Source organism: Capricornis sumatraensis, chromosome 15 (genome assembly GCF_032405125.1).
Source record: "Capricornis sumatraensis isolate serow.1 chromosome 15, serow.2, whole genome shotgun sequence".
In the NCBI taxonomy this organism is placed as follows: Eukaryota; Metazoa; Chordata; class Mammalia; order Artiodactyla; family Bovidae; genus Capricornis; species Capricornis sumatraensis.
Window position 1 is genome coordinate 70,831,960 of NC_091083.1, and position 27,386 is coordinate 70,859,345.

The 27,386-nt window shown below is 47.6% G+C and overlaps 1 protein-coding gene across 1 annotated transcript; it reads left to right on the forward strand.

Annotated features, from left to right (window-relative positions):
• Positions 1-2,000: 2,000 nt before the first annotated feature.
• Positions 2,001-24,119, forward strand: ACTR5 (actin related protein 5). Its single transcript, XM_068986820.1, has 9 exons — positions 2,001-2,399; positions 4,553-4,782; positions 7,870-8,039; positions 10,875-11,092; positions 11,756-11,938; positions 16,730-16,846; positions 17,577-17,716; positions 18,754-18,886; positions 21,255-24,119. Exons 1-9 carry the CDS (start codon positions 2,001-2,003, stop codon positions 21,510-21,512), a joined length of 1,848 nt encoding a protein of 615 aa, XP_068842921.1. The 3' UTR covers positions 21,513-24,119.
• Positions 24,120-27,386: the final 3,267 nt, after the last annotated feature.

Sequence of the window (27,386 nt, forward strand, 5' to 3'; positions counted from 1 at the left end):
ATCAGTCCTGAGTGTTCATTGGAAGGACTGATGCTGAAGCTGAAATTCCAATAATTTGGCCACTTGATGTGAAGGATTGACTCATTGGAAAAGACCCTGACGCTGGGAAAGATTGAAGGTGGAGGAGAAGGGGGCGACAGAGGATGAGATGGTTGGATAGCATCACCGACTCGATGGACATGAGTTTGAGTAAGCTCCAGGAGTTGGTGATGGACAGGGAAGCCTGGCGTGCTGCAGCCCATGGGACCACAAAGAGTCGAACACAACTGAGCAACTGAACTGAACCTTTTATAATTAACTTGCTTTTATCTCTCAAAATTAAGTACTCCAGAGCTGGGAGGGTACAGTCAAAGCAGGTGCTCTAATTCTTGTTATCTTGCCTGGTGGAAAGGGAGAAATGGGGCAGGGGAGAGTGAGCCTAGTCCTTTTACAGCTAAAACTGAGGAGGGGGCAGATGACATCACCTCCATTTCTCTCTGCCCTTCCCCCCAATTGGCCAAAAGGCCAAAACTGAGTCACAAGATCACAAGCAGCTAGAGGACCATGTAGGGGAATTATACCACAAAAGAGAAAAAGAGAATATAGACACATTAACATTTAGCAGTCTTTTTGCAGTGTTTGAGGTTTGTGAGAAGGTAAAAGTCCCATAGACTTGTGGGAGTTAATAAATCTATTTTAAAACTTTATGTGCTAAATCACTTCAGTGGTGTCAGACTCTGTGACCCAATGGACTGTAGCCTGCCAGGCTCCTCTGTCCATGGGATCTTTCAGGCAAAAATATTGGAGTGGGTTGCCATGTCCTCCTTCACCGAGATCTTTCCAAACCAGGGATCCAAACCCTCTTAGGCCTTCTGCACTGGCAGGTGGGTTCCTTACCACTAGAGCCACCTGGGAAACTTTATATTGTATTATAAAATATGGAGAAGGCATATGTGCAAAGAAAAGAAGAGAGAGAGAAAGAGTCGCTCATTTGTGTATGGCTCTCATGGACTGTGGCCCGCCAGGCTGCTCTGTCCGTGGGATTCTCCAGGCAAGAATACTGGAGTGGGTTGCCAGTTCCTTCCCCAGGGGATCTTCCCGATCCAGGGATCAAACCTTGGTCTCCTGCATTGCAGGCAGATTCTTTACCGTCTGAGCCACCATGTTTCCTTTAACATACCTGCAGAGAAGTGCACAAATCATAAGTGAACGACCTGATGAATTTTCACACAGTGAACACGCCTGAGTAGCGAACTCCTTGGTCAAGAAATCGAGCAGTCAGCTAACCCTGAGTTTGTTTCCATGGCTAAAGGCAAAGTTATCACGTGGACGTGGGGAGCAGTCAATGGCGAAGGAAGGGGACAGAAGGCAAATGGGGCGTGGCTAGGCGGAAAGGCGGGGCCCGGTGGAACTCAGCTCAGATCGGGAGGCAAGGAAGGGGCGGGGACCGATGGCTTTACGCATTCGGGCCTGGGTTTGCTGGCCAGAGTCCCGGCAGGCGCGAAGGGTAGTAACAGGTTGAAAGCTGGGAGCAAGGTTAAACCACAACCAGGGTGGGCGTGGCCTAGCGGTCCCCGAAGGCGGCCTGGGCTACCGAGGGCGAGTTTGGTGAGAACTAGGTTGGGATTACTCTTGCCCGGAAAATCCCATGGACGGAGGAGCCTGGTGGGCTGCAGTCCTTGGGGTTGCGAAGAGTCAGACAAGACTGAGGGACTTCACTTTCACTTTCATGCATTGGAAAAAGAAATGGCAACCCACTCCAGTGTTCTTGCCTGGAGAATCCCAGGGACGAGGGAGCCTGGTGGGCTGCCGTCTACGGGGTCGCACAGAGTCGGACACGACTGAGGCGACTTGGCAGCAGCAGCAGGTTGGGATTAACGGGCAAGAGCACGGGAGGCTTGGAGGTAGCCGCGGCTCTGCGAAGGCGGAGTCTAGCTCTGCACGGGCGCACGCTGCGTCGGGGGCGGAGTCTCGCGCCGTGGTGGCGCCGCGCCGAGGGGCTGAGCCAGCAGCGCTCCAAGATGGCGGCGGCTACTACAGCAGGGCTCACCACGAACGTGTTTCCTTTCCGCGATGCCCGCGCTGCGCCAGATCCGGTGCTGGAGGCCGGCCCGGTGGCACACGGGCCATTGCCGGTGCCACTGGTGCTGGACAATGGGTCGTTCCAGGCCCGCGCAGGCTGGGCGTGCCCCGGGCCGGACCCGGGCCCCGAGCCCCGGCTGCAGTTCCGCGCTGTGTGCGCCCGCGGGCGGGGTGGGGCTCGGGGCGGGGCGGGCCCGCAGGTGGGGAACGCGCTGGGCAGCCTGGAGCCGCTGCGTTGGATGCTGCGATCGCCCTTCGACCGCAACGTGCCGGTGAACCTGGAGCTTCAGGAGTTGCTGCTTGACTACAGCTTCCAGCATCTGGGTGTCTCCTCACAGGTGACGGGCGAGGTGGGGTTAGGATTGAGGAGAGGGGTGTGGTTGTGTCCGGTGTCACTCCGCTGTCCGAGGGATGCTAGTTGGTCCAGCTGTCATTTAGTCATTCGGTCAGTCTGTCAAATGTTAAACGGCTAACGTATGTAAGTCCTGTGCTAGGCGGTTGGGATATGCCAGTGAACAAAATAACGCCCTTTTCTCTTGGAGCATCTGTTTAGGTTTGTTAGTGCATTTATTTATTAACAGATATGTGTTGAGCACCTGCTCTCAATGGGGGCTTTTCTAAGTGTTTGAAGTATGTCCGAAAACATAACACGAAACCTGTGCTTATGGAGCTAGTATGGAAAGACGTTCTAGTATGAAAAGAGAGATAATAAACAGTAGAATTAAGCAGTAGATTTTACGGCATGATAGACGGAGAGGAGAAGGTTACAGCTTTTCAGTAAGATGGGTAGGGAGAGGACTCAGGGTAACGGTGGTGTTTTGAGCAAGGACTAAAGCAGACGATTGAGGGAGCAAGCCTTGTGAATATCTGAATGAATAGTAATCCGGAGCGACAGAACGGCCAGTGAAAAGGCCCTGAGGCAAGTTTGCCCTAAACCTAATTGAGGATAGTCAGAGTGAGGGGAGGGTAGTAAGTGGAAGGTCTTACTTATAAGGTCTTCCCTGGTGGATCAGACCGTAAAGCATCTGCCTGCAATGAGGGATACCCGGGTTCGATCCCTAGGTCAGGAAGATCCCCTGGAGAAGGAAATGGCAACCCACTCCAGTACTATTGCCTGGAAAATTCCATGCGTGCAGGAGCCTGGTGGGCTACAGTCTATGGGGTTGCAATGAGTAACCCCACATGAGCAACTTCACTTCAGTAAGTAGAAGTAGAAGTCAGAGAGGTCACACACTTTGTAGGCTTTTATTATAAGTGGAATGGTGAGCCATTGCAGGGTGTTGAACAAAAGAGGGATGTGACTTTTGTTTCAAAAGGATCACTATAGCTGCTATATGGAAAATGAACTGGCCTGAGTCATAGGGTAGAAATAGGGAAATCAGTTAGGAGGCTGTTTCGGTTCCGAGGTGAGGGATGATGGTAACTTAGATGAGGAAGGAATGGCAGATGTGATAAGAAGCAGTTGGATTCTGGAGCTGTTTTGAAGATAGAGCCAGATGATAGGCTCACAGTTTGGATGGGACTTGACTTCAGTTGACAATGCCGCCATGAAATTAAAAGATGCTTGCTCCTTGGAAGAAAAGCTATGACCAACCTAAACAGCATATGAAAAAGCAAAGACATTACTTTGCCGACAAAGGTCCATCTAGTCAAAGCTATGGTTTTTCAATTAGTCGTGTTTGGATGTGAGAGTTGGACTATAAAGAAAGCTGAGCACTGAAGAATTGATGCTTTTGAACTGTGGTGTTGGAGAAGACTCTTGAGAGTCCTTTGGACTGCAAGGAGATCAAACCAGTCAATCTTAAAGGAAATCAGTCCTGAATATTCCTTGGAAGGATTGATGCTGAAGCTGAAACTCCAATACTTTGGCCACCTGATGCGAAGAACTAACTCATGGAAAAGACCCTGATGCTGGGAAAAATTGAAGGCAGGAGGAGAAGGGAACAACAGATGATGAGATGATTGGATAGCATCACTGACTTGATGGACATGAGTTTGAGCAAGCTCTGGGAGTTGGTGATGGACAGGGAAGCCTGGAATGCTGCGTTCCTTGGGGGTTGCAAAGAGTTGGACATGACTGAGTAACTGGACTGAACTGAACTGACTTAAGTTACTATGAGCATTGGTGGCTCAGATGGTAAAGAATCTGCCTGCAATGCAGGAGACCCAGGTTCGATCCCTGGGAAGATTCCCTGGAGAAGGAAATGGCAACCTACTCCAGTATTCTTGCCTGGAAAATCCCATGGACAGAGGAGCCTGTTGGGCTACAGTCTGTGGTGTCCCAAAGAGTCGGACACGACTGACCCTACTTTCATATTTTCCAAAGAAGCTTCCAGGGAAGAGGGGTGTTTCTCAATTGCTTCTGATCAGGTGTTTTGATTGGAGACCAAAAGCCAATTCAGTCCTTGCAATGAAGATTTTTGTTTGTTTTTATGCTTTGAAAAGTGTATCCTCTTAGCACCTAACAATCTGCTCTTTTCTTTCAAAGTAGGGCTGTGTTGATCATCCCATAGTTTTGACAGAAGCCGTGTGCACCCCACTGTATTCACGACAGATGATGTCTGAACTTCTGTTTGAGTGCTACGGGATTCCTAAGGTTGCCTACGGGATAGACAGCCTCTTCAGCTTCTACCACAATAACCCAAAGAACATGATTTTCAGCGGGCTCATCATTTCATCTGGATATCAGTGTACACATATTTTACCCATCTTAGAAGGGAGGTGAGTTGTACTTATGGCATTTGAGTGCTGTTTTGAGAAGCATTCAGGAAACTTTTATTGGGCACCTACTATAAAGGGGGAGTGGAAAGAGCAAGTACAGAACCATGAACTGACCTCTGGGCTTAACTCTGACCTGCCTCACTGTGTGAGTATAGACATGTCACTTCACCATCTGTCCTTGCGACCTCCTGGCTTGAGTTGTGGTCGATGGTCTCTGAGGTCCAAATCTGTAATTCTATAATTGTATGATTCTGAAAGTGAAACTCACTGATAGTGAAACTCAGTATTCTTAGAGTGAAATAGATAGCTTAACACAAGTATCTGTAGGTAGTAGGCACTCAATAAAAATGTTCTGAGTAAATTATTGAAATAAATTTAACTCAGACTGTTGTGTTCTGGAGTCACTTTTTCAATTAAGTGCTATTTTGCTTTTTTATTTAAAGCTCTTTAATGACAATTATTTGGACCTTTCTTTTTAAGAATGGTACATAATAGATATGTAGTAGATTATTTTTCCAAGTTGTATAAAAGTTGAGGGTAGTTTCTGTCATGTTTAAAATGTGTTCTTATTTTATAGTTGGGCTTTTATTCTCTGATAAAGAGACTGGGCCAGGGGGTTTCCCTGATAGCTCAGTTGGTAAAGAATCTGCCTGCAATGCAGGAGACCCTGGTTCTTTTCCTGGATTGGGAAGATCTCCTGGAGAAGGGATAGGCTACCCACTCCAGTATTCTTGGGCTTCCCTTGTGGCTCAGCTGGTAAAGAATCCGCCTGCCATGTGGGAGACCTGGGTTCAATCCCTGGGTTGGGAAGATCCCTTGGGGAAGGGAAAGGCTACCTACTCCAGTATTCTGGCCTGGAGAATTCCATGGACTATATACTCCATGGGGTCGCAAAGAGTCGGACCAAACTGAGCAACTTTCACTTTTACTTCAAAGAGACTAGGCCAGGAAGGGAAGGATAAATATGGAATTGGGGATTATCAGAGACACACCAATATACATAAAACAGATAAACTACAGGGACCTTTTGTGTAAGACACGAAATTATATTCAGTATCTTGTAATAGCCTACAATGGAAAAGAATCTGAAAAAGTATATATATGTGCTATGCTTAGTCACTCAGTCATGTCTGACTCTTTGTGACCCCATGGACTGTAGCCCACCAGGCTCTTATGTCCATGGGGATTCTCTAGCCAAGAATACTGGAGTGGGTTGCCATGCCCTCCTCCAGGGGATCATCCCAACCCAGGGATCAAACCCAGGTCTCTCACATTTCAGGCAGATCCTTTGCATCTGAGCCACCAGGGAAGCCCGGTGGAAGCACAATGGAAAAAAATCTGAAAAAGTATACATATATACATATGTTATATATAACTGAATCACTTTGCTGTATACCTGAAATATTGTAAATCAGTTGTGCTTCAATTAAAAATTAGAGAGAGAGAGACTAGGCCAGCATCATACTCTCCTGAGAAGGTTTCTCTTTGTATAGAGTGAGTGTGTAAATAAGGAAAGGAGTTGAAAGCCTGGGTTTGCAGCCCTGCGAAGGATGAGGTACTTAACTTCTTCACTTGGTTTCCTAACATATAAACCTGGGAAAAACTGATTTCTCAGGGTTACCCTGAGAATGAAATGAGATCATGTAGGAGATGGCACTTTGTAAAACAGTCTGAATATTTAAGTGAAAATAATGGTTGACGAATTTATTGAGCCCTGTTGTGGGAATTTCTCTTCAAGTTTGTACAAACGTTTATGAAGAAAAAAGTAATTGTTATGCATTCCAAAACACTCCTGCTGTACAGAAATTTCTATCTTATGTAAGCAGAATATGCAGAAATTAAAAATAATATTGTTATATTATATTGAGAGAAAATGACCTGGAAGCTAGGAGCATGTCCTGTTCTGTGCTGGCCCCTGCTGGTGAGGTGTGATAGAGCAGCATCATTTCAGTGCACAGCAAGTTCCTAGAGCCCAGCTCCTCTCCCTTTCTCACACTGAGAATTTATAAAGTTACTCTGGTTCTCCCCCCCTTCACATCATGTGAGAGGAACCTGGCACTCTTAGGAGATTACAGTAAGCCAGTGTGTATGTGGTTACTTAATGTGTTTGCCTAAGTAGAAGTGGAGTGTCTGGGGGGGGGGGTACACTGGAGCTACCTGGGAAGCTTGTCAAAATGCATATCCCCCAGAACTTCACTGGCAGTCAGTGGTTAAGACTCTGAGCTTCCACTGCAGAGGGTTTAGTTTTGATCCCTGGTTGAGGAACTAAGGTCCCACATGCCGTGTGGCACTGCCAGAAAAGAAAAAGTGCATATCCCTAGGCCCTCCCCGGAGCAGACAGGTCCTGGGCATTTTCACCTTAAATGTTGTCCCCAGTTAATTCCAGGATGTGTGGCCTTGGAACCACAGTTTGAGAAATACATGACAAGTCACATGAGGGTCTGACTTCAGAGAGCATGTTCTTTGCTTTGAACCTGGTTGCCTTCTGAGACTCTTCAGTTCAGTTCAGTCGCTCAGTTGTGTCTGACTCTTTGCGACCCCATGAACTGCAGCACGCCAGGCCTCCCTGTCCATCACCAACTCCCGGAGTTCACTCAAACTCGTGTCCATCGAGTCGGTGATGCCATCCAGCCATCTCATCCTTTGTCGTCCCCTTTTCCTCCTGCCCCCAATCCCTCCCAGCGTCAGAGTCTTTTCCAGTGAGTCAACTCTTTGCATGAGGTGGCCAAAGTACTGGAGTTTCAGCTTCAGCATCATTCCTTCCAATGAACACCCAGGACTGATCTCCTTCAGAATGGACTGGTTGGATCTCCTTGCGGTCCAAGGGACTCTCAAGAGTCTTCTCCAACACCACACCAGAAGTTAAATGTCCATGTGTCTGTCAGGATGTGGTCTAGGAATGCCTGCTTTGGGTCAGAGGTTGCACTAAGGCAACTTAAAGTCCCTCCAACTGTTTTGTTTTCCCCTACCAGTCAGTTTCTTCCTTATTAGTGTACATTAAATTATCATCCCCCCTTGTCCACTTGCTCCATATTTTTCCCTCCACATTGCCAAAGTTTCAGTGCTATTTCTACTTCTTGGTTGTAGGTTAGATGCTAGAAACTGCAAGCGCATCAACCTGGGAGGAAGCCAGGCAGCTGGCTACCTCCAGCGTCTCCTGCAGCTGAAGTATCCCGGGCACCTGGCTGCCATAACTCTCAGCCGCATGGAGGAGATCCTACACGAGCACAGCTACATCGCTGAGGATTACGTGGAAGGTACGAAGAGGATGTCAGCCTGCAGCTTCCCAGTGTTGTCTGCCTTTGGGGGTGTTCCCTAAATTGTTCCCAGGGTGACTCTCTTGCTCACTCTTGACAGGCTTTTTTTTGGCCTCGAGGTGTGGCGTGCAGGATCTTCCCCAGCCAGGGAGGGAACCCATGCCCCCCGCAGTGACAGTGCAGAGTCCTGACCCCAGGACTCCCAGGGAATTCCCCCTTTGCCCACTTTTTTACACTTAATACTTTTTAGCATCCCCTTCCATTTTTTGATATTTACTTTCCTCCAAAACTTTTCAGTTAAGTGAATAAGTCTCATATGTTGGTTCTTTTTAACAATCCTTAGTTCCTTTGCCTGTCCATTTAAATGATAGGGTCAGTTTGTCCATTTCTACCAAAAGTTCTGTTGGGATGTGATTGAAAGAACATTAAATGTGTAGATTAGTTTGTATATAAAACAGCAACCTTCTAAATATAAATCCAAATATAATGCTAAATCCAGACTGGGGAGAAGTGACATTTTTTACTATGTTGAGGCTTCTAATCCAGGAACATAATGTGTCTTTCCATTTATTTAGGTCTTTGTTCATTTCCTTCCTTAGCATTTTATAGTTCTCAGTATATAGATCCTGTACATGTTTTATTAGATTTATGCCTAAATTATTTCTTTTCTTATTTTAAATTTCAGTTTCCAGTTGCTCACTGCTGTTGTATAGAAATGCAGTGAATTTTTGTGAAATGCAGTGAGTTTTTACTCTTTATCAAATTGAAGAATTTCCTCTCTGTTCCAAGTTTTGCTGATCATTTTTATCATGAGTGGATTTTTGAATTTTGTGAAATGCTTTTTCTGCATCTCAAATGATCCTATGGTGTTTGTGCTTTGGACTGTTCATTTAAGAGAGTATAAGGATTGCTTTTCAGATATTGAACTAGCCTTGAACCCTGCTTGTTTCTATGTGTTATTTTTTATGTATTGTTGGATGTAATTTGGTAAATTTTATGAAGTATTTGTGTCAGTGTTCATAAGGTATATTGATCTGCAGTTTTCTTCTACTGTCTTTGTCTTGTTTGGGGATCGTGGCAATGCTGGTCTTATTAAATGAGCTGAAAAGTGTTTTCTTTAACTTTCTGAAAAAGATTGAGTAAATAGTTGATTTTTTTTTTTTTTTAATGTTTGTTAGAATTCTGCAGCAGAACTGTTTGAGCCTGGGGGATTTATTTTTCTGAAGGAATTCAGTTTCTTTAATAGGTGTAGCTGTAAGTTTCATCAATTTCATTGATGTCTTCTTTTTATTATTTCTTCCTTTCTACTTGCTTTAGGTTTACTTTGCCCTCTTTTCCTAGTTTCTTGAGGTAGAAACTTAGATTTTTATCATAACTTCTTTCTAATATAGGCATTTAAAGCTTGAATTTCCCTCTCAGCAGTCCTCTATCTACATTCCATAGATTTTGATATGGTGTATTTTCATTTTTATTGAATTCAGATATTTTTAAGTTTCTCTCAAGCCTTTTTTATTTACAACCATTGATTATTTAGAATATAGCCAAGTGTTGGAGATTTTCCAGTTATTTTTCTGTGGTTTATATCTACTTTAATTCTATCATAGTCAAAGAACTTCTTTTCCTTGGTATCAGTTAAATTTGTGAAGGTTTGGTTTAGGACCCAGGCATGGTTTGTTTTGGTGAATGTTCTGTGTACAATTGCAAAGAATGTATGTCCTGCTGTTGTTGGATGAAGTAGTCTGTGATGTCATTCGGGTTCTGCTGGTTGTTGATTTGGTTCAGTTCTTGTCAACCCAGCTTCATTGTCCATCAAGCTGTACCGATTATTTATTACTAATTATTAAGAGGGTTGAAATCTTCAGGGAGAATTGTGAATTTTCCTATTTCTCCTTTGAGTTCTGTCATTTTTTGCTTTCAAGTATCTGAAGCTCTTTAGTTAGGTACACATTTAGGATTCTTACGTCTTCTCGGCAAATTGGTCTTTTACCATTATGTAATGTTCCTTTTTATCCTTTGCAATTTTCTTTGCTTTGAAGTCTACTTGGACAGTAGTATAGCCACTCGAGCTTCCTTTCGATTGATGCTCGTGTGGTGGTTTTTTTTCCTGGCCTTGTAATATACATAAAACATTATATTCAAAGCAAGTTTTCTAACAGATCCTTTCCTTAAAAATCCCTTCTTTCAGTCTCTATCTTTTGACTGATAAGACCATCTACAGTGAATTTAGTCCCTCTTGCGTCTGGGTTTAGGTCCACCGGTTTTCTTGTCATTCCGTTTTAATTTATCTATTGTGTTTTTCACTGTTTCTCTCTTGTGTAGGTTTTTTGTTTTAGTGGTTGCTCAAGAGATGACAGTTACCAGGCTTTTCACAGTCTTAGGGTCTCTTTTTTGCCGCTTCAGGTGGAACCTGGAGGTGTTCGCACTCTAGAGGCCCCTGTGTCCTTCCTCCTCTGTGTTTTCTATGTCACATCTACATGCGTGGGAAGCCCGTCAGACATCGTCACAGTTTTTACTTTCAGTTGTCAAACGTATTTTAAAGAATTCCAGAGGAGGTTAATCGAGTCCACTCATCATTTCGGTTGTGTTTCCTTCATTTCTGGTGCTCCAGGTGGTGTCCTTTCCATCTGAAAAGCTTTATTTACCAGTTTTCTCAGAGCAGATGTGTTGGCATCGTGTCCAGGTCTTACTGCTGCATTTCGTTGATCTGGTGGGTTCAGAAATGGGGGGAGCATGCTTCCTCCATCTTCCCCTGCACCTGGGACCCTGGTCCCACCTTTCTAATCTCAGGGCTAATGGTGTGCCCGTCTCCTAACTTCCGAAACGCTTCCTTTGAAGAGCTGCAGAAATGGCGGTGCCCCGATTACTATGAGGACAACGTCCACAAGATGCAGCTCCCATTCTCCAGCAAGCTTCTGGGCAGCACCCTGACCTCCGAGGAGAAGCAGGAGCGGCGGCAGCAGCAGCTGCGGCGGCTGCAGGAGCTCAACGCCCGGCGGCGGGAGGAGAAGCTGCAGCTGGATCAGGAGCGGCTGGACCGACTGCTCTATGTGCAGGTGACACAGACCCCTGGGTGGGTCCCTGCCTTGTTCTTCCTGTAGATTCTGCCCCAGCTGTGAAACGCATCAGCCGTCTCAGTCCCCCCCACCCTGAGGTCAAGGAGGACTCTAGCGGGATCATCTGTGTAGAGATGACGTGTGTGGAGGAAATTGTAGCAGCAGGAATTGCTGAAAGAGCTGCGGACTTGGCCTTGTTGATGTATTTTATCCTTATAGTCCCCTTTGTTTGATTTTAACTTCTTGGCTTAAGTGTGGCACACATGACGCGGAGCGCACAGATCTTAAGGGTCCAGCTCAGTGAGTTTTCACCACTGAAATGCACCACACAGCCACATCCAGATCAAGAAGTAGAGCACTGCCAGCAGCCCAGGAGCCTCCCTCCATCTCCTGTTAGCCACTCTCCCACCTTTGGCCCGCCCAGAAGCTGACAGTTCTGACATCTGTCTGCATAGATGAGTGTTGCCTGCTCAGGTGGTGCTGAGATGGTGATGTGTGGGAGCCCAGAGGCGGCTGGGGCTGGCTGTGTGGAGGGGCAGGCACGGGGAGCCCTCTCCCGCCGTTCTTCCTGTCCATCCAGCTTCTGAGCTCCTTCTCTCCCTCCTGGGCGTGATCGCCCGGATGCACATCTCTGAGAGCGCGTTATGACTGCTCTGCTTGCAGGAGCTCCTGGAGGATGGCCAGATGGATCAGTTTCACAAGGCCCTGATAGAGCTGAACATGGACTCCCCGGAGGAGCTGCAGTCCTACATCCAGAAGCTCAGTGCCGCAGTGGAGCAGGCGAAGCAGAAGATCCTTCAAGCAGAAGTCAGTCTCGAGGTGGACGTGGTGGACAGCAAGCCAGAGGTACTGGGGCCTCAGAAGGGAGGTCTCGAGGGGTTGTGTAGATAGGATAGCCCTTTCTGAGGACAGAGGAGTGTCCAGGAAAGGCTGATGACAAAAAGGTTGTGACCAGATTTGAGTGGCAAACAGAGCAGAGTGGTGTTTGATGTCTCTGGGGGCACAGATGGGGGCAGGAATGGCACTGACCTTGTACCAACTGGAGTGCTGACCCGAGGGGTTTTACCTGGTAGCGCCCTGGCCCCCTGGGAGGGGGAAGTGTGCAAGTAGAAAAGGAAGAACATAACACAGGCTGATTGTGTGGCCCATCTTGAGCGTGAGGCTGCCCCACTGATGGTTCCTGGATCATCATCAATGCCTCAACTTTCTTCTGATCTCTTATTAATATATGGTGATTACTCTTTCATTCACCACCTTTCCACTTCAGTGTTCCTTAAGGACAGGGATCACACTTCACACATAAACTGGGAGTTTTTTTATAGGCGCTAATAGACATGCTCAATAGGAAATCAACAATTGAGACCCAGAAGGGCACATCAGATGGTAAATGGCTTGTGATTGTGAATAACATTGTTTTTTGCTTCTTGTGTTTTTCAGTTTCCTATTAGGCACATGTTAATTTTTAAGAAATAAGTGTTATTTTAAAAACCTTGAAAAGGTATTTGCGGGTTGATTTAAAACCAGCCTTTTGTTAGTTACTAAAACTAACTCTGATCTTCTCAGTCTCTCCTTTTTGTTTCCCTGCCTATGGACTGTGAATAAGTATTCATGTGGCTGAAAGGGTGGGCGGGTGGGTGGGGCTGAGATAGGGCCCTGGGTAAATCAAACCCTAGCACTGGGCCTCATGGGGAAGGGGCTGCCTGCAGGTCACACCTCGTCGCAGGTCTCTGGTTGGCTCTCCTCTAGATCTGGAGAAAAGTGATCATAGGTGGATGCATTGTTGCTGGATCTGTCATCTTTAGAGTTCTAAAGTAAAGGTACTTGTTCATTGCCTGTGACACTTCCAGAGCAGGGTTAGCCAGTCCAGCTATTGACCTTTGTTTTTAAGTCACCTTTAAATTCTAAAGCCTTTACTTTTTGAAAGAAACAGTCCGGTGGAAAATTGCGGTTTGCCGCTGGGTATATGTAGTGTGCTGCTCGTTCGGGGCCTCAGAGCTGTCCTTGGCTCAGCAGGCAGCCTGCTTTTGCAGGGACTGTCTCCGCTGGAGGCCGGCTCTCACGGTTTCCGCTCTCAGCCTCCCCTTCCCCACCTCTCCGACAGGCTGTAGATCACAGGAGGACAGTGCGTGCACGCTTGCAGAGCAGGTCCTGAGTCAGACTTCCTAGACACAGCAGACTGGATCCCTGAGGTCCGGGGTTGAAGGGGCCTTGACCTCCGTCTTAGTCTCGAGCAGCATCCCGGATCGGCTTTAGGAGAACCAGCGTGCCTTTTCTGGCTTGCTCCTCCCACTTTCCAGATCTGTGTTTCAGATTTGAGCCTTGGTTACTGGGATCTGGATCCACTTTGTTGTTGTTCAGTCCCTCAGTTTTGACTCAGTTTGCTCAGACTTATGTCCGTTGAGTTGATGGTGCCATCCAACCATCGAATCCTCTGTTCACATCGCCTTTGTTGTTTGTTTATCTGTACTTAGTTTTATCTTGCTTATCAACATGTCCACAGGGTGTCAGCATCTTTATATCAGAGATGAACCACTAAGCTACATGCACATGGAGGATTTCAGATTTAAAAAGAAAAGAAATCAAGTAACTGTGAAGATGTTTTTTCCCAAGCAGTTGGGGAGCTAGCTTTTCCTTTTCTTTGTTCATTTTTCTGTGTTTCTTATATGCCCTGATTCAGTCACTCTGTTCGTTCGTTCAGCAGGTACTTACTAAGTCCCTACTTTGTCCTGTGACCTGAGGGTACATATTCAAATCTCTCTGGGCTTGGGGAGATTTTGAATTGTTGGACTTTAAAAGGTTTCTCTACATAGTACAACAGATCTGATGAATCCCTCTGTCCCAAAGCCTTAATGGTCAATCAGAGAGATTGTTAAAAATTAGATCAATTACAGTAAGATTCATGGGCTAAATTTGGCCACAACACTGGCCAACCAGTTCTGCCTTTCAAAAAATATTTATTGTATTTGCCAACTGTACAGTTCCTTTAGAATGGAGAGAGCAAATATATGTGGACCACAGTTCACATTGAAATGCCATCTAAGTGGTAAAAATTGCATTGGATTCATACAGCTGAATTTTTAAACTTCTAGTATATTCTAAAAATCCATTTTTTCTCACAGACCAATCCATTTCATCCCTCACTGCAGGTATTCAGTGAGGATGTTGTAAAGGAGTAGGTTTTGTTAGCCTTCTTGTTTTTAGTGTTTATTTATTTATTTATTTGGCGGCCCTGGGACTTAGTTGCAGCACTTAGGATCTTCACTGCATCATGCAGACTCTCTGGTTGTGGCACACAGCCCCATGGCATGTGGAGTCTTCCAGGACCAGGGATCAAACTGTGTCCCCTGCATTGGGAGGTGGATTCTTTACCACTGAACCACCAAGGAAGTCCTACTAGCCTTCTTCATGGAGTACTTAAAAGATGCTCACTTTCCGTCGCTGCCAATGGTTGGGAGTGCAGCTCACTAGCACCCTCCTTTGTTGGAAAGCACAGAGGGCCAAAGATAGAAAGTTCTCTTACCCGAGGAATCAGGATTGAACTGGTCTCTGTTTTTCTGCTGCTCACGGCTGTTCTGGGGCGCCACGCTTCGTCTTCTCTGACGGGCCTTGGCAAACTGTCGTTCTGCTTGGTTCCCAAAGAACGGTCCACGCGCACGTGCCCAGTTGCCACCCAGTACCCCGGGGCCCTGGCAGACCCTAAGAGGGAGAGAGGCCCGCCATAGTGGAGAAGTCACTTCTCTCTGGGATGCCCGCTGTTGCATTGAAATGACCAGCTTTGTTCTTCTCTATGAATCATATGAATCAAGGAAAATGTGTGGGGTTTTGTTTTGTTTTTTTTTTTTACAATTTTTGTTAAAGCTAAGAAATCTTGTTTTTAAGGTAACTGCTTTTGAATATAATTAGATATGAAAGTGAATAGTAATACTGAAAAAGCCTTTAAAGTCCAGACATTTTACAGTCCTCTTCATTCTAGAGAAATCTAAGGGTGTATCCCGGACTCACCACTCAGTGCTAGGCATGATTGCCAGGGACCAGGGGCACGGAGGTGACTGAGATGCAGTCCTTTCCTCCTCAGGACCTCAGAACCTAGGGCTCTAGAACCATACTCAGGACTGTAATATGCTGTGCACGGGATTCTCTAGTCGAGAATACTGGAGTGGGTTGCCATGCCTGTCTCTAGGGGATCTTCCCGACCCAGGGATCAAACGCAGGTCTCCCAAATTGTAGGCAGATTCTTTACTGTCTGAGCCGCGAGGGAAACCCCACACTGTAATAACCTTTATCAAATGTGATACTAGTAATAGATGTCTGTGGGAATGCAGATGGAGGTTTGTATTTTTGTTTGTTTTTAAAAATATTTTATTTCTGTGGCTGTATTGGGTTTTAGTTGCCAGCATACGGGATCTCTAATTGTGGTTGCAGGGGCTTTGTTGCCCTGCGGCTAATGGGATCTTAGTTCTCTGACCAAGGATGGAAGCCACATCCCCTGAGTTGCAAGGCAGATGCTTAACCACTGGACCACCAGGGAAGTCCTCAGATGGAGTTTTGAGAAAGGACTGGGATGTTTGAGCTGGGCCCTGAAAGATTATTTGATTTCAGTAGATGTCCGATGAGGAGGGAAGGACATTTTATATGGAAAGAAGTGTACATGCGGGGAGCAGGGCCCATCCCGCATGGAGAATGTGGGGGACGAAGCCGGAAGGGAGGCCGTGGCCGCCTGAAATAGCCTTTATCCGTCAGCCTGAATAGTATCCTTCAGGCAGAGCCTTCAGAATGTGCTGAGCAAGGCATAATCTGACAAGATTTTATTTTAGGAAAATAACTGGTGGCAGTTAGGATGATGGATTTAGGGAGAGGCAAGGCTGGAGGTGGGAAGACAGGATAAAAATGGGATGGCTTCATCTAGGAGGGAGCCAGTGTGACCTGAAGCTTGTCAGTGACTGTGGGGATGGAGGAGGACACACATCCAAGGTCGGAGCCAAAGAACTGGTGCCGTTCAGGAGCCAGTTACTGATGATAACAGAACAAGGGACCCGTGCCAGACCTCATGCCGTGCAAGTATCGTCTTGATTAGTTTCCACAATTCCGCAAGTACTGTCTTCATTCCTGTTTTATGAATAAGGAAACTGAGATTGAGGCGAGGGAAGAAATCTGCCCAAGGTCAGCAGCTAGAAGCAGCGCAGCTGAGAGTCAGATCCGAGCAGTCCGAGGCCAGATTCTCTCCAGTCACTGCAGCTGGGGTGAGAGGCAGCGTGGACCGAGCTTAGGGACGTGACCAGCTGGATTCTTGGCCCCTCATCTCTGGAGTCTCTCTGGGACAGTCCTCTCTGGAGTGGCAGACTGAGCTGCCCCCTCCAGAGGCTTCAGAGAAGCTGGAAGTTGATGAGACTGGTCTCAGTGGGGAAGATAGGGGGTAAGAACAGAGCCCATCTCTGGCTTTTTAGTCTTTTAACCTTGTGTTCATGTGTGTTTGGGCTTTTTTTTTTAATCGTTTAGAAAAATTTTCATTGTTTTTATGTATGGACATACTTTCAGGACTTTGGGTGAGATCCCAGCTCTTTTTGGTGACCGTGAACTCACAGAGCTAAGGCTTGCTGAATCACAGGTTCTGTCTTCTTGTGTTTCTTCTCTTCTCAGACTCCTGACCTGGAGCAGCTCGAGCCATCTCTGGAAGATGTGGAAAACATCAATGATTTCGAGCCCCTGTTTTCGGAGGAGACGCCGGAAGTGGAGAAGCCAGTGGCCACAGTCCAGGTTAGTCTCCTGTAGCCTCGACCGAGCTTATGCTTTGAAGCTTGATGTGAATGACCGGTCAGGTCTTGTCTGCTTCTTTAGGAATATTCCCCCCTCCAGCCACAAATCTCAGTTTTATTTTTCTAGAAGGGTGAGTACCAGCACTCAAAACTTGCAGAGTCAGGGACTTTCCCCCCTGCGGTGATTGATTGGGGTTCCAGCACTAACTGTGGAACTGTGAGAAACAGTCTGCTCATTGGGAGAGTCCCAGTAACCAGGGACTTTGAGATCCAAAGATTAGCTTTTAATGCTTTTATTTAAATTGAAGCGAGTGTCATGATGTTTCATCCTCATCTGGGTTCATGTTTCTGCCATCACCGTGGCAACCAGGTAGACGGACATGAGGCTGAGACACCTGGGAGAAGGCTTTCTTGGCTGTGCAGGGACTGGGTGCCAGGCCAGTCGCTGGCGGAGACTTGGTCTTCCAGTGCCAGCCTTGCTGCTACTGCTCTTCACCAGGTCTCTTTCCTGCATCTCAAGGATCATTTCATGATGGAGATGTGATGCAGTTTATAATCCAGAGGTTAAAGAAGATAGAAAAATTGAATCATCACATCAAGAGAATGGGGGGAGAGGTTATTCTGGCACAAAAAAGCTATGATGGAATGAGAAATGCAATTTGAGGAAGCTGGCAATTGGGATGTTTGTTCTTATGGCCTAAAAATATCTTCTAAACCTTGGGTTTTTAAAGCCCGTGTTTAACTTGGCAGCGTATCATCAGCTGTTTGTTGGGACAGAAAGAATTCGAGCTCCAGAAATTATCTTCCAGCCATCTCTCATCGGAGAGGAGCAGGCTGGCATAGCAGAGACCCTCCAGTACATCCTGGACAGGTGAGCCTGGACCTTCTTTTCCTTCTGTTTCCTTGAACCATTTCATTCCCTTGAATTTTGCATTGAACAACGGAGCTGATGGCCGGGCATCTCTCTTCATTGACTTGCTGCGCTCAGATGGTGTTCTTTTTCTCTCACCAGGCCTGGCACAGAGTTAGGGCTGTCTCTTCTTTTCTCAGTGTGTAGCTGCTCAACGTGTATATACTTGAGCTTTAAGAATGTCTTTTAAAAATTTGGGCAATATGATAATATGTGTGCACTGGCTTTTCTAGAAGTCTACATATCATTGCAGACTAGTGGTTCTAAATCACCCTAAAAACAAGCAGAACTTAGTTTTTTTGCCACCTTGCATTTTATTTTTTAAGAGTTTACATTTCTATAACAACATGCCACTCCCCACCCGTTTATACAGATACGATTCTGCAGTGTGAGTTTTCCCGATTCACGTGGGACAAGCAGGGAACACAGTCCTGTGGTCCTCTAGTTGCTGTCGGTTAAAACAGAATGGCAGCTTAACAGCTAGCAAGGAAGAAAAGTGACTGCAGCTACTTTGTTTGAATAACTTTGAGTTTTTTCTCGCAGTGGGTAGAAAAGGGATCAAACGTGTCAGGTAAACTAGTAATAAAAGCACAGGGGGAGAGGGAGGTCCTCTAAAGGAGAGACAGGACTTCGCGGGGGATGGAAATGTTCTGCATCTTGGTTGTGGTGTTGGTTGCTGGGGTTTATAAATTTGTCAGACTTCATCTAAATGCATTTAAAGCAATCCTCACTAAAGTCAATTTTTAAAAAACATGTATTAGAAAGGCATAATGCTAAGGAAATGGATTGACCATTCAAATTAAGGTTTTAGCTAGCTGTTTGACATTCATTCTGTAAAAGCAAATGAAACATGGAAAGCGTTTTTTTTGTTTGTTTGTTTTTTAACTTTTTGTGTGGATGTTTTCTGATTTGTACTGAGAGCTCACATTTCCACATCCACTTTCTCTTCCAATATTCAAGTAGGAGAGACTATAGCAGTGGAATCGTTTCATCCCCAGGTACCCTAAGGATGTTCAAGAGCTGCTGGTTCAGAATGTTTTCCTCACTGGTGGGAACATGATGTATCCTGGGATGAAGGTCAGAATCGAGAAGGAGCTGCTGGAGATGAGGCCCTTTCAGTCTTCTTTTCAGGTACTGATTGTCCGTGTAACCAGCTGTTTCGAAAATAGCCTTATTGTTTGTTTTCTGGGTTGCAAAAGTAGTATAGCGTAAATGAGAAAAATAGTCATTCCATCATCCAGAAACAGCCAGTGTTAACACATTCATGGCTTTCCTTCTGTTCTTCAGATTTTTTAAGCAAAATGGAAATCATAACCTATGTACTTCTTTGTTTTGTTTTCATTGACAAAGGAAGACCTGCATACTGTAAACATTCAGAGAGTACACAAGAGCGTACCTTGAGGGACTTGGCCCAGTGGCTAAGACGCCACGCTGCTAGTGCAGGGGGCCCGAGTTTGATCCCCGGTCAGGGAGCTAGATCCCACATGCCACAACTAAAGATCCCACGTGCTGGAACTAAGATCCAGGGCAGCTAGATTAATTATCACCAAAATTATTTATTTACTTTTGGCCGCACTGGGTCTGCGTTGCTGCACATGGGCTTTCTCTAGTTACGGCGAGTGGGAGCTACTTTCTAGTTGTGGTGCTCCGACTTCTCATCAAAGTGGTTTCTCTCGTTGCAGAGCACGGGCTTTAGACTCACAGGCTTCCGTACTTTTGCGCGTAGCCCCACTTGCTCTGCAGCATGTGGGATTCATTATTACCAAAATTATTTTCTTTAAAAAGAGTGTACATTGAGATTAAGGGCTTCTCTTCACCCAGGCCCTGGGCCACAGGCAGAGGGGACTGGCTGAGGAGGTTTTTTCTTTCTTCCACACATTTTCTACACATGGCTTTTGTAACTTGAACTTCTTAACCTGCCAGGAACATTCTCCCATGTCATTATTCATCAGAAATACTTTAAAAAGGAACTGTCTGGTGGGGGTACCCCACAATTTCTTTACCAAATTCCCGATCACCAAGAGAAGAGGTTTGAGCTCCCCTTGTGGACCAGTCATCTCAGAATGCTGAGATGTCCTGGGCACCTAGGGGTCTTGGAGCTCAGGGACGGCTCCTTGGAAGTGAGTCTTCTGAGGGCAAGGAGGTGTTTGTCATGTAGAGTGTGTGGAGCGGGGTGGGATGGAGAGAATGTTCCAGATTGAGGGCAGGAGGACGAGCAGGAGCAAAGGCTTGGGGGCCAAAATCTTGCTGAGGGGTGTGCAGCTGAGTGTGGCTGTGAAGGGCGGGGGCTGGAGAGGCCGGCAGGGCGCATGGGTGCGGAGCCTGTGTGTCCTGCCGAGGGGCTTGGCTTGGCCCGCCCCATGCTGTGTGACGTGTTGTACGTTCAGGGGGTGGTCTCTGGGCCTGGGTTCTGACTCCAGCACCACCATCACTGAGTTTTGCCACACTCTGGTTTTCTCAGCAGTGAGAAGGGGGTCATCTTGGCACCCGTTACCAGCTTTCAGTGTGCAGGGCGAGTCAGGTGCTCAGCCCAGGGCCTGCGTGTGATGGACAGACATCAGCTGTTGTGTTGAGGGCCACTGAGAACACACTAGATTCCATGAGTTGCTAGAAGGACCCGCTGAGACTCCACACATGATCCTGCTTGATATTCCTCACAGTGGGCCCTTGCCCGGTGCAAGGAGCGGAGCGAGCACTGCCCTCGTCCCGTCACTGACACTTCTTCGCCAGAGCGGCCGGGGCTCTCATGACCCTGATTTTGTTGATGGTCCTTTCTCACAGGTCCCTTGCCTCCTCCTCCTCCATCTGTGCTGATTCCTCCTGCCCTTTATTTCAGAAAGTTCCCAAACCTCCATTCCAGCCTGGGACTTCTATGGGAGATGGAGGGAAGAAGGGAGGTTAGCCGGGTGACTCCAGGAAAAAGGAGCCCGATCTGAGTTGGATAGCGGTCTGCCCTGTGCTCAGCTTAAACCTCACTGGGGGCACTCCCGGGACTGCTGACTGCAGTCTTCCTCCTGGAATAAGCAGCAGAAACCAAGCCCAGGGCAACCTCTGTGTTCTCACGTCCTCCAAGGCTCATTTGCCACCATGGCCAGAGCCACCTTGCATCAGCTTCTGCTTCCCTCACTGGCAGAGGGGCTCAGGTCCAGGTCTTCCAGGTCTCCACCTGACACCTTGTGGTCGACCGGACGGGGGCAGGAGGCAGGGCAGCTGGTCCCTTGCTCCCTGCCCAGGGTGGTGTGGATAAAGTAACTGATGACCTCTTACTCGGTGAGGTCGGTCCTGGTGCGCCTCTGCATGTTCGTGTCCTTCCTTGGAACGTCTAGGGCATTTCATCTCAGCTCCTTTTGGGGGTTGCAGAGATATTCCTGCTGCATTTTGGAGTTGAAGGGGGCCCTCCCTCCTGTGTGTGCATTTCTATAGCCAGCCTTGCTAAACACTCAGTCCTTAGAAACCGATGGGAGATGCCCTTCCGGTGACCGCTCTGCTCGTCTTCCAGGTTCAGCTGGCCTCAAATCCCGTGCTGGACGCCTGGTACGGAGCTCGCGACTGGGCCTTGGACCACCTGGACAACGAGGACGTCTGGATCACCAGGAAGGACTATGAAGAGAAGGGGGGAGGCTACCTCAGGGAGCACTGCGCCTCCAACGTGTACGTCCCCATCCGCCTGCCCAAGCAGGCTTCGCGCTCTGCAGAGGCCCAGGCATCTGGCAAGGGCTCAGGGGCCAGCGGAGGCGGGGCCAGCGAGCAGGCATAGCCGAGGGGCCCCTCCAGGGACCTGGGGCCACATTGGGACAGTGACTCTGCCAGCTGTGTGCGGCCCGAGTCTGCTGGGAACATTTGGCTTCAAGATGGGTTTCTCCAGGGGAGAACAGTCAAGGGCCACTAGGAGTTACCCTTTGGAACTGTGCTCTTTGGGGCGTCTGCAGTGAAGGGATGAGTGGACTTTCAGGGACCTGCCGTGGATGAGCCGCAGCCTTTGCTTCTGCAGCAGTGAATGAGAGTGAATTAGCATGGCAGTGGCAGAGCTGTACAGACTCTACACAGGCTTCCTTCTTACTACATTCTAAAGCCTTTTTCCTTGTTTTTATTTTTTTTAAATCCTTTAAATTTTATATTGTCCGTGTAGCTAGTTTTCTAAATTGATTCCAAAACTGTGTGAATGCCCAGCAGGTGGCGTTCTTTCATCTACACCTAAGAAGATGACACTTGAGAACCATCACCCACGAACTCTCCAGGACTGGAAATATTTTCCTCCTCCTGTTATTTCTGCTGAGAAATAAGGAAAAGGGGCCCAAAGAGGGAAACGAGGTTGTCCATAGTCAACTCCCTGAGGACCCGCCCGGTGCCGCCTTCTGAATGGGCAGGTGTGGGGCTAGTGGCCAAGCATCATTCATACTTCCTTTGCTGGAAACTTTCCCACTGTATGAGGCCTTCCTACAGTTTAAGACGTTCTGTCCCCGTGAACTTGCTGGCTGCGTAACTTTGCAGGCCTTCCTGAAGAAAGAAACAGACTGGAAAAGGTTCGTTGTGTTGCCACAACCTCATCTTTCCTGGGCCTTTGCAGCTTCATCTTCAGTGGATGGATAACCCCTCTCTTCTCCAGAGATGGCCTGGGGAGAATTTTAACTCTCAGACACACCCAGGACTTAAGCCCAGGAGGCCCCTGAGTTTCCTTGCCCCAGAATCCATACGTTTAAATCCTGTGGAGCGTCTGGGCCACCCCTCTGAGGAGGCCTCCTCAGAACCAGTCCGCCCGTGCAGTTCAGCAGGCTTAGTCGCCTACAGCTCCAGCTCTCCAGGGTTTTGACACTGAAGACCAGGAAGGGGCAGCGGAGGAGGAGGAGGCGAGAGGCCCAGGCCGACTCGATGCCCCACGGCCTTACAGGGAGCCACTGGCCGTCCACAGCTGGGCCTGAGGGTGGATGAGAGGCTGAGCGCGAGCTGACAAGGAAGGACAGATGCCAAGGAGGCAGGACCGGCCTCCCTGGAGAGGTTTTCATAATGACGTTGCCAGGAAGAGGGGTTGGGTGAGCTGCTGGGGTTTTTCTCCACAGTCAGCGTTTTAAACGCCCGGAAGAGCAGTGGTGAGGCGCAAAGATTGCCCTGGACATCAGCCTTGCTGAGGAAGGACCCTGACTGGGCAGGGAAGCTGGGACACAGTGTAGTCCAAGAACATGTGTGAAGCCAGATCTGCTCGGGGTGCCTGTAGCCCAGAACTGAGGAGGGTTGGGGCTGTGCTGAGGCTGGGCCTTGCGCTCTCCCGCTTTTAACTCCTCACGCTGAGCTTGCCGAGACCTCTCCTCACACCTCTCAGGCCCTCGCACAGACCACCATCAGAACGCTCATCACAATACCTGGAGCTTTTTCTCTGCCCCAGGTGGCCTCTGAGAGACTGTAATGCAGAAACTGTTTCCAAGAGCAGGAGGCAGGTTTCATTCACCTTGGAGTAGGCACATCCCAGGGCTCGTAGGGTTTCTAATGAGTGACCAGCTGGTTGGATGACTGACCAAATCTGTGAACAAAGACATTTTGAGGATAGCTTGTCCGCTCCATTGGGAAGAACAAATCAGGAGACTATTCTTCCTCTAAGCCAGGGAGCCCTACTACTAAGACATTTTAAGTCTTCCCTCTGATCCTACCAGGACTGTTCCTGGAGAGAAAGTGGGTGTGACTCCAGCTGAATGATCTGAGGGCAGTCGTTAAGAAATAGATTCCCGTAGCCCAGCCTCGGGCTTCTGTCTGCGTTGTGGTGCAGGAAGATAGCCCAGGGTCGGGAGAGTCCGCCCAGGATCAGCCTGGCTCTGGGTTTGAGTCAGGGCAGCTCCAAAGGTTGATTGGCCACCCAGGGTGATCAGGGCCTCTCTCCCTGATAGGGGTGTCCCCCCTTTTTGCCTCCTCCTCTTTCCATGGGCATCTTTGGCAATAAACAGTTTTACCAAAGCAACAAAGAAGGTGAAAAGGTAAGGAAACAGAAGTTAAGAGTAAAATAAGTGTTTAAGTATGGGTAGAGAACACCTGACCAAGAAATGAAGACACTGAACTCATACAAATGCAATACGCAGATTATTTTATGCCTACCTAAGGGGTTAAATGGAGGAGATAAAATTTATCGTTACAGATCCTTGTGATTAAATCATTTCCAGATATTTAGAAAACAGTAGAACAGAGAATTTAAAAATATAGGCAGGGAGACTGGCGGTTTACTAAATTCATTCTCCTTTCCTCTTGGGCACACAGCTGCCCCACGTTTCCCAGCCTCCCTCACAGTTATATCTGTAGCCATTTGATTTCTGGCCCGTGGGACACGGACGGAAGAGACGTACAACATCCAGGGCTGCTTCCATAAACCTCCCACGAGAGCCTCTCCTTCCCCGTCATCTGGCCGAAGAGGGAGCTGTCCAGGGCCCAGGAGGAGCGTGGAACCAAAAGTGGAAGAAGCTGAGTCCTTAACTGCTTGGAGCAGAGACCCTGCAGATCCTTCAGTGTGTAAGAAATAAACTTACTGTTTAAGCCACTGAGAGCTTTGGCCTTGTCTGTTACAGAAGCTAGCATTATTCTAACTAAAAGTGTAGGTTAAAAATAAAAACCATTACCTTCGTGTTCATCAGGGATTTAAAGAGGAAAATTTTTTGAAATAATATGAAACGAGAACAGTGAGACAGATAGTTATCCCTCATTTTAGAAAATGAGTGAAAATCACTCAGTCATGTCCAACTCTTTGTGGCCCCATGGACTATACAATCCATGGAATTTTCCAGGCCAGAATACTAGAGTGGGTAGCCATCCCCTTCTCCCCAAGTCTTCCACATTGCAGGTGGATTCTTTACCAGCTGAGGCACCAGGGAAGCCCAGGAAATGAGAGTAATTCCTTTTATCCTGTGCTGTGCTTAGTCACTCAGTCGTGTCTGACTCATTGGGACCCAATGGATTGTAGCCCACCAGGCTCCTCTGTCCATGGGGATTCTCCAGGCAAGAATACTAGAGTGGGTAGCCTATCCCTTCTCTAGGGTATCTTCCCGACCCAGGAATCCAACCAGGGTCTCCTGTATTGCAGGTGGATTCTTTACTAGCTGAGCTACCAGGCAAGTCCTTTTATCCTGTAGGATTAATGAGCTAATGAATGACTCGCCTAAGGATTTCAGGCAACATGTCTATAAGCTGACCCAGAAAGACCCCCTTGCACCTCCTACAAAGTTATACCCAAAGTGGGATAAAGCAGAATTTTAAAAAGTTGTCATGCTAACCTTAGAATTATAAATATCATGGAAAAGCTTGGAAATAGGAAATGAGCATGAAAATCAAAGCCAGACTAGTAAGCCAAGTTGGCACTGAGGCAGGCCTAGTTTCAGGTAGAGAAATCAGCCCTAGGGATGCATAGGGACTACATGTTTTAAAATGCCTAAGTAGAGATGTAGCCTGGGTTCTCGAGCAAGGAACCTGGAATAAACTCCCTTAATAGATAATACTAACACAGCAAGGGAAACCTCAAAGAGCTTATGAACAGAGCATATAAATCCAAACATTAGAGAAAGCCAATCTAATAGTAGAAGAAAAGTTTGGAAGTGGGTGGTGTGGGGAGAAGAAGTAGCCTAGTTAATAAAAAGAATAAAATAGAGACTTCCCTGCTGGTCCACTGCCATCCAATGCAGGGGACTCAAGTTCGATCCCTGGTTGGGGAACTAAGATCCCATATCCTGTGGGGCAACTTAAGCCTGTGCTAGAGAAGCCCATGCCGTCCACTGCAACTAAGACCCAATGCAGCCAAACAAATACCTTTTTTAAAAGTAAAAAACAAAGTGGTGTAAATGCATTCAAGTATGTTAATGGAAGTGCAAATAGGCTCGTCAAAAACAAGAGAAATAAGATTGGTTTTAAAAAACACATACAGCTGTAAGCCATTTACAAAAGATGCTTTGAAAATGTGATACAAAGATGTTAAAAGGACAGGAGGCAAGTGAACACTAAACCATTTATCTGCTAGGCAAAGAGTATTATTAGGGAAAAAACTTAGTAATAATTCAGAAAAAGTTACAATGAGCCTGAATCTAACCTGTATGCCCCTCATAAAATAGCCTCAAAATGTATAAAGCACAGATTGACAGAATCACAAAGTGGCAGATAAATGGTGCCTGGTCCTTGAGAGACCCGTATTTGGGAGCTGTGATGATGAGATCCAGGAATAGGGTGGGTCTGCTACTTTTAGGTTCTGGGCTAAGTCCAGTCCCTTGGCAGAGCAAAGGAGAACTTTAGGCTGGGCAGTTATGCCTGGACTCCCTAGGACTCCTCCCAAGGACTGGGCTCCCTGAAATGCTGGGAAGGGAACTGATGTTCCCCAGAATGGCTGTGCTTGGGAGGAAGGGAGAATCCTGAGCTGGAAGCCACATCCTTTCTTCATTTTCTTTCTCTAGCTTCTCTATTGGCCTCTCTGGTCCTCAAAACCCTTGTGAGTCCTTCCTGTCGTGGAAGCAGGCATATGCAGAGGCTACTGAATAAAACCCAGTAGGAAAACTGCATTCTGGTAACTTGGGATTTCAGGGACTTCAGCCATCCCCTCCCCACTTCATTCTTTCCATTGCTTCCCCTCAGTCAGCCTCCTCCAGCCAGGGTAGCCCCAGGGTTTCCTCTTGCCCAGCAAACCTCTGTCCTCTTGCTACTCCTCTGCTTGGTGGCCAGGAGCTTCACCTTGGGAAACAGCCAAGGTCAGGATGGGCATCACACGTGGACGAAGACAGCTGAGCCCTGGGAAGTGGCACAGAGAGACCCTGTGTTTTCCTTTCTTCCATGAAGTCCTCTCCTCTCCTCCAACTTCTGCCTCAGAGCACCCACTGAGGCCCAGGCATGCTTCTCTCTGCCCCTTCCTCATCTGCTGCGGCTCAGGGAGCCCCGTGGGGTCCACGTGTCCTGGTGCTTCCCTGACCAGAGCTGACAGTCTTTGAAAGGCACCCCTTCTGAGGGTGAGAGAGGCACCTCGGGAGCCAGAGGTAGTGCGAAGGGAAGCACGGAAGGGGCTGCAATTTGATATTTACTAAAGCAAGGCTGGATCAGAGGAAGCCTGTCCACAAAGAGGTCTGGTCTTGTTCAGTCGCTGCTCAGTCACTCAAGCCGTGTCCGACTCTGCGACCTCATGGACTGCAGCCCGCTAGGCTCCTCTGTCCACGAGATTCTCCAGGCAAGAATACCGGAGTGGGTTGTCATGCCCTCCTTCAGGGGATCTTCCCTACCCAAGGATCAAACCCATGTCTCATGTCTCCTGCACTGGCAGGTGAGTTCTTTACCACTGAGCACCACCTGGGAAGCCCGTTCAGTCGCTAAGAGGTGCTCAGTAGTAGAGTCTGTCTCTCCGTATAGCACCAGGAGGGGGAGCCCTTGGGAAATGTAATCCACCAAAGCCCTCTCCTTGCCCCACCCTTATCCACAGCCTCCTGCTAATATGGTTTCAGTTCAGTTCAGTTGCTCAGTCGTGTCCGACTCTTTGCGACCCCATGAATTGCAGCACGCCAGGCCTCCTTGTCCATCACCAACTCCCGGAGTTCAGTCAGACCCATGTCCATCGAGTCAGTGATGCCATCCAGCCATCTCATCCTCTGTCGTCCCCTTTTCTTCCTGTCCCCAATCCCTCCCAGCATCA

Excerpts from the sequence above, each read along its gene's own strand:
- ACTR5 (XM_068986820.1), top strand. The coding sequence starts at position 2,001 with ATGGCGGCGGCTACTACAGCAGGGCTCACCACGAACGTGTTTCCTTTC. Across the intron at positions 11,939-16,729 it reads TGGTGGACAGCAAGCCAGAG|ACTCCTGACCTGGAGCAGCT; the intron begins GTACTGGGGCCT and ends TTCTCTTCTCAG. Across the intron at positions 18,887-21,254 it reads CCTTTCAGTCTTCTTTTCAG|GTTCAGCTGGCCTCAAATCC; the intron begins GTACTGATTGTC and ends CTCGTCTTCCAG.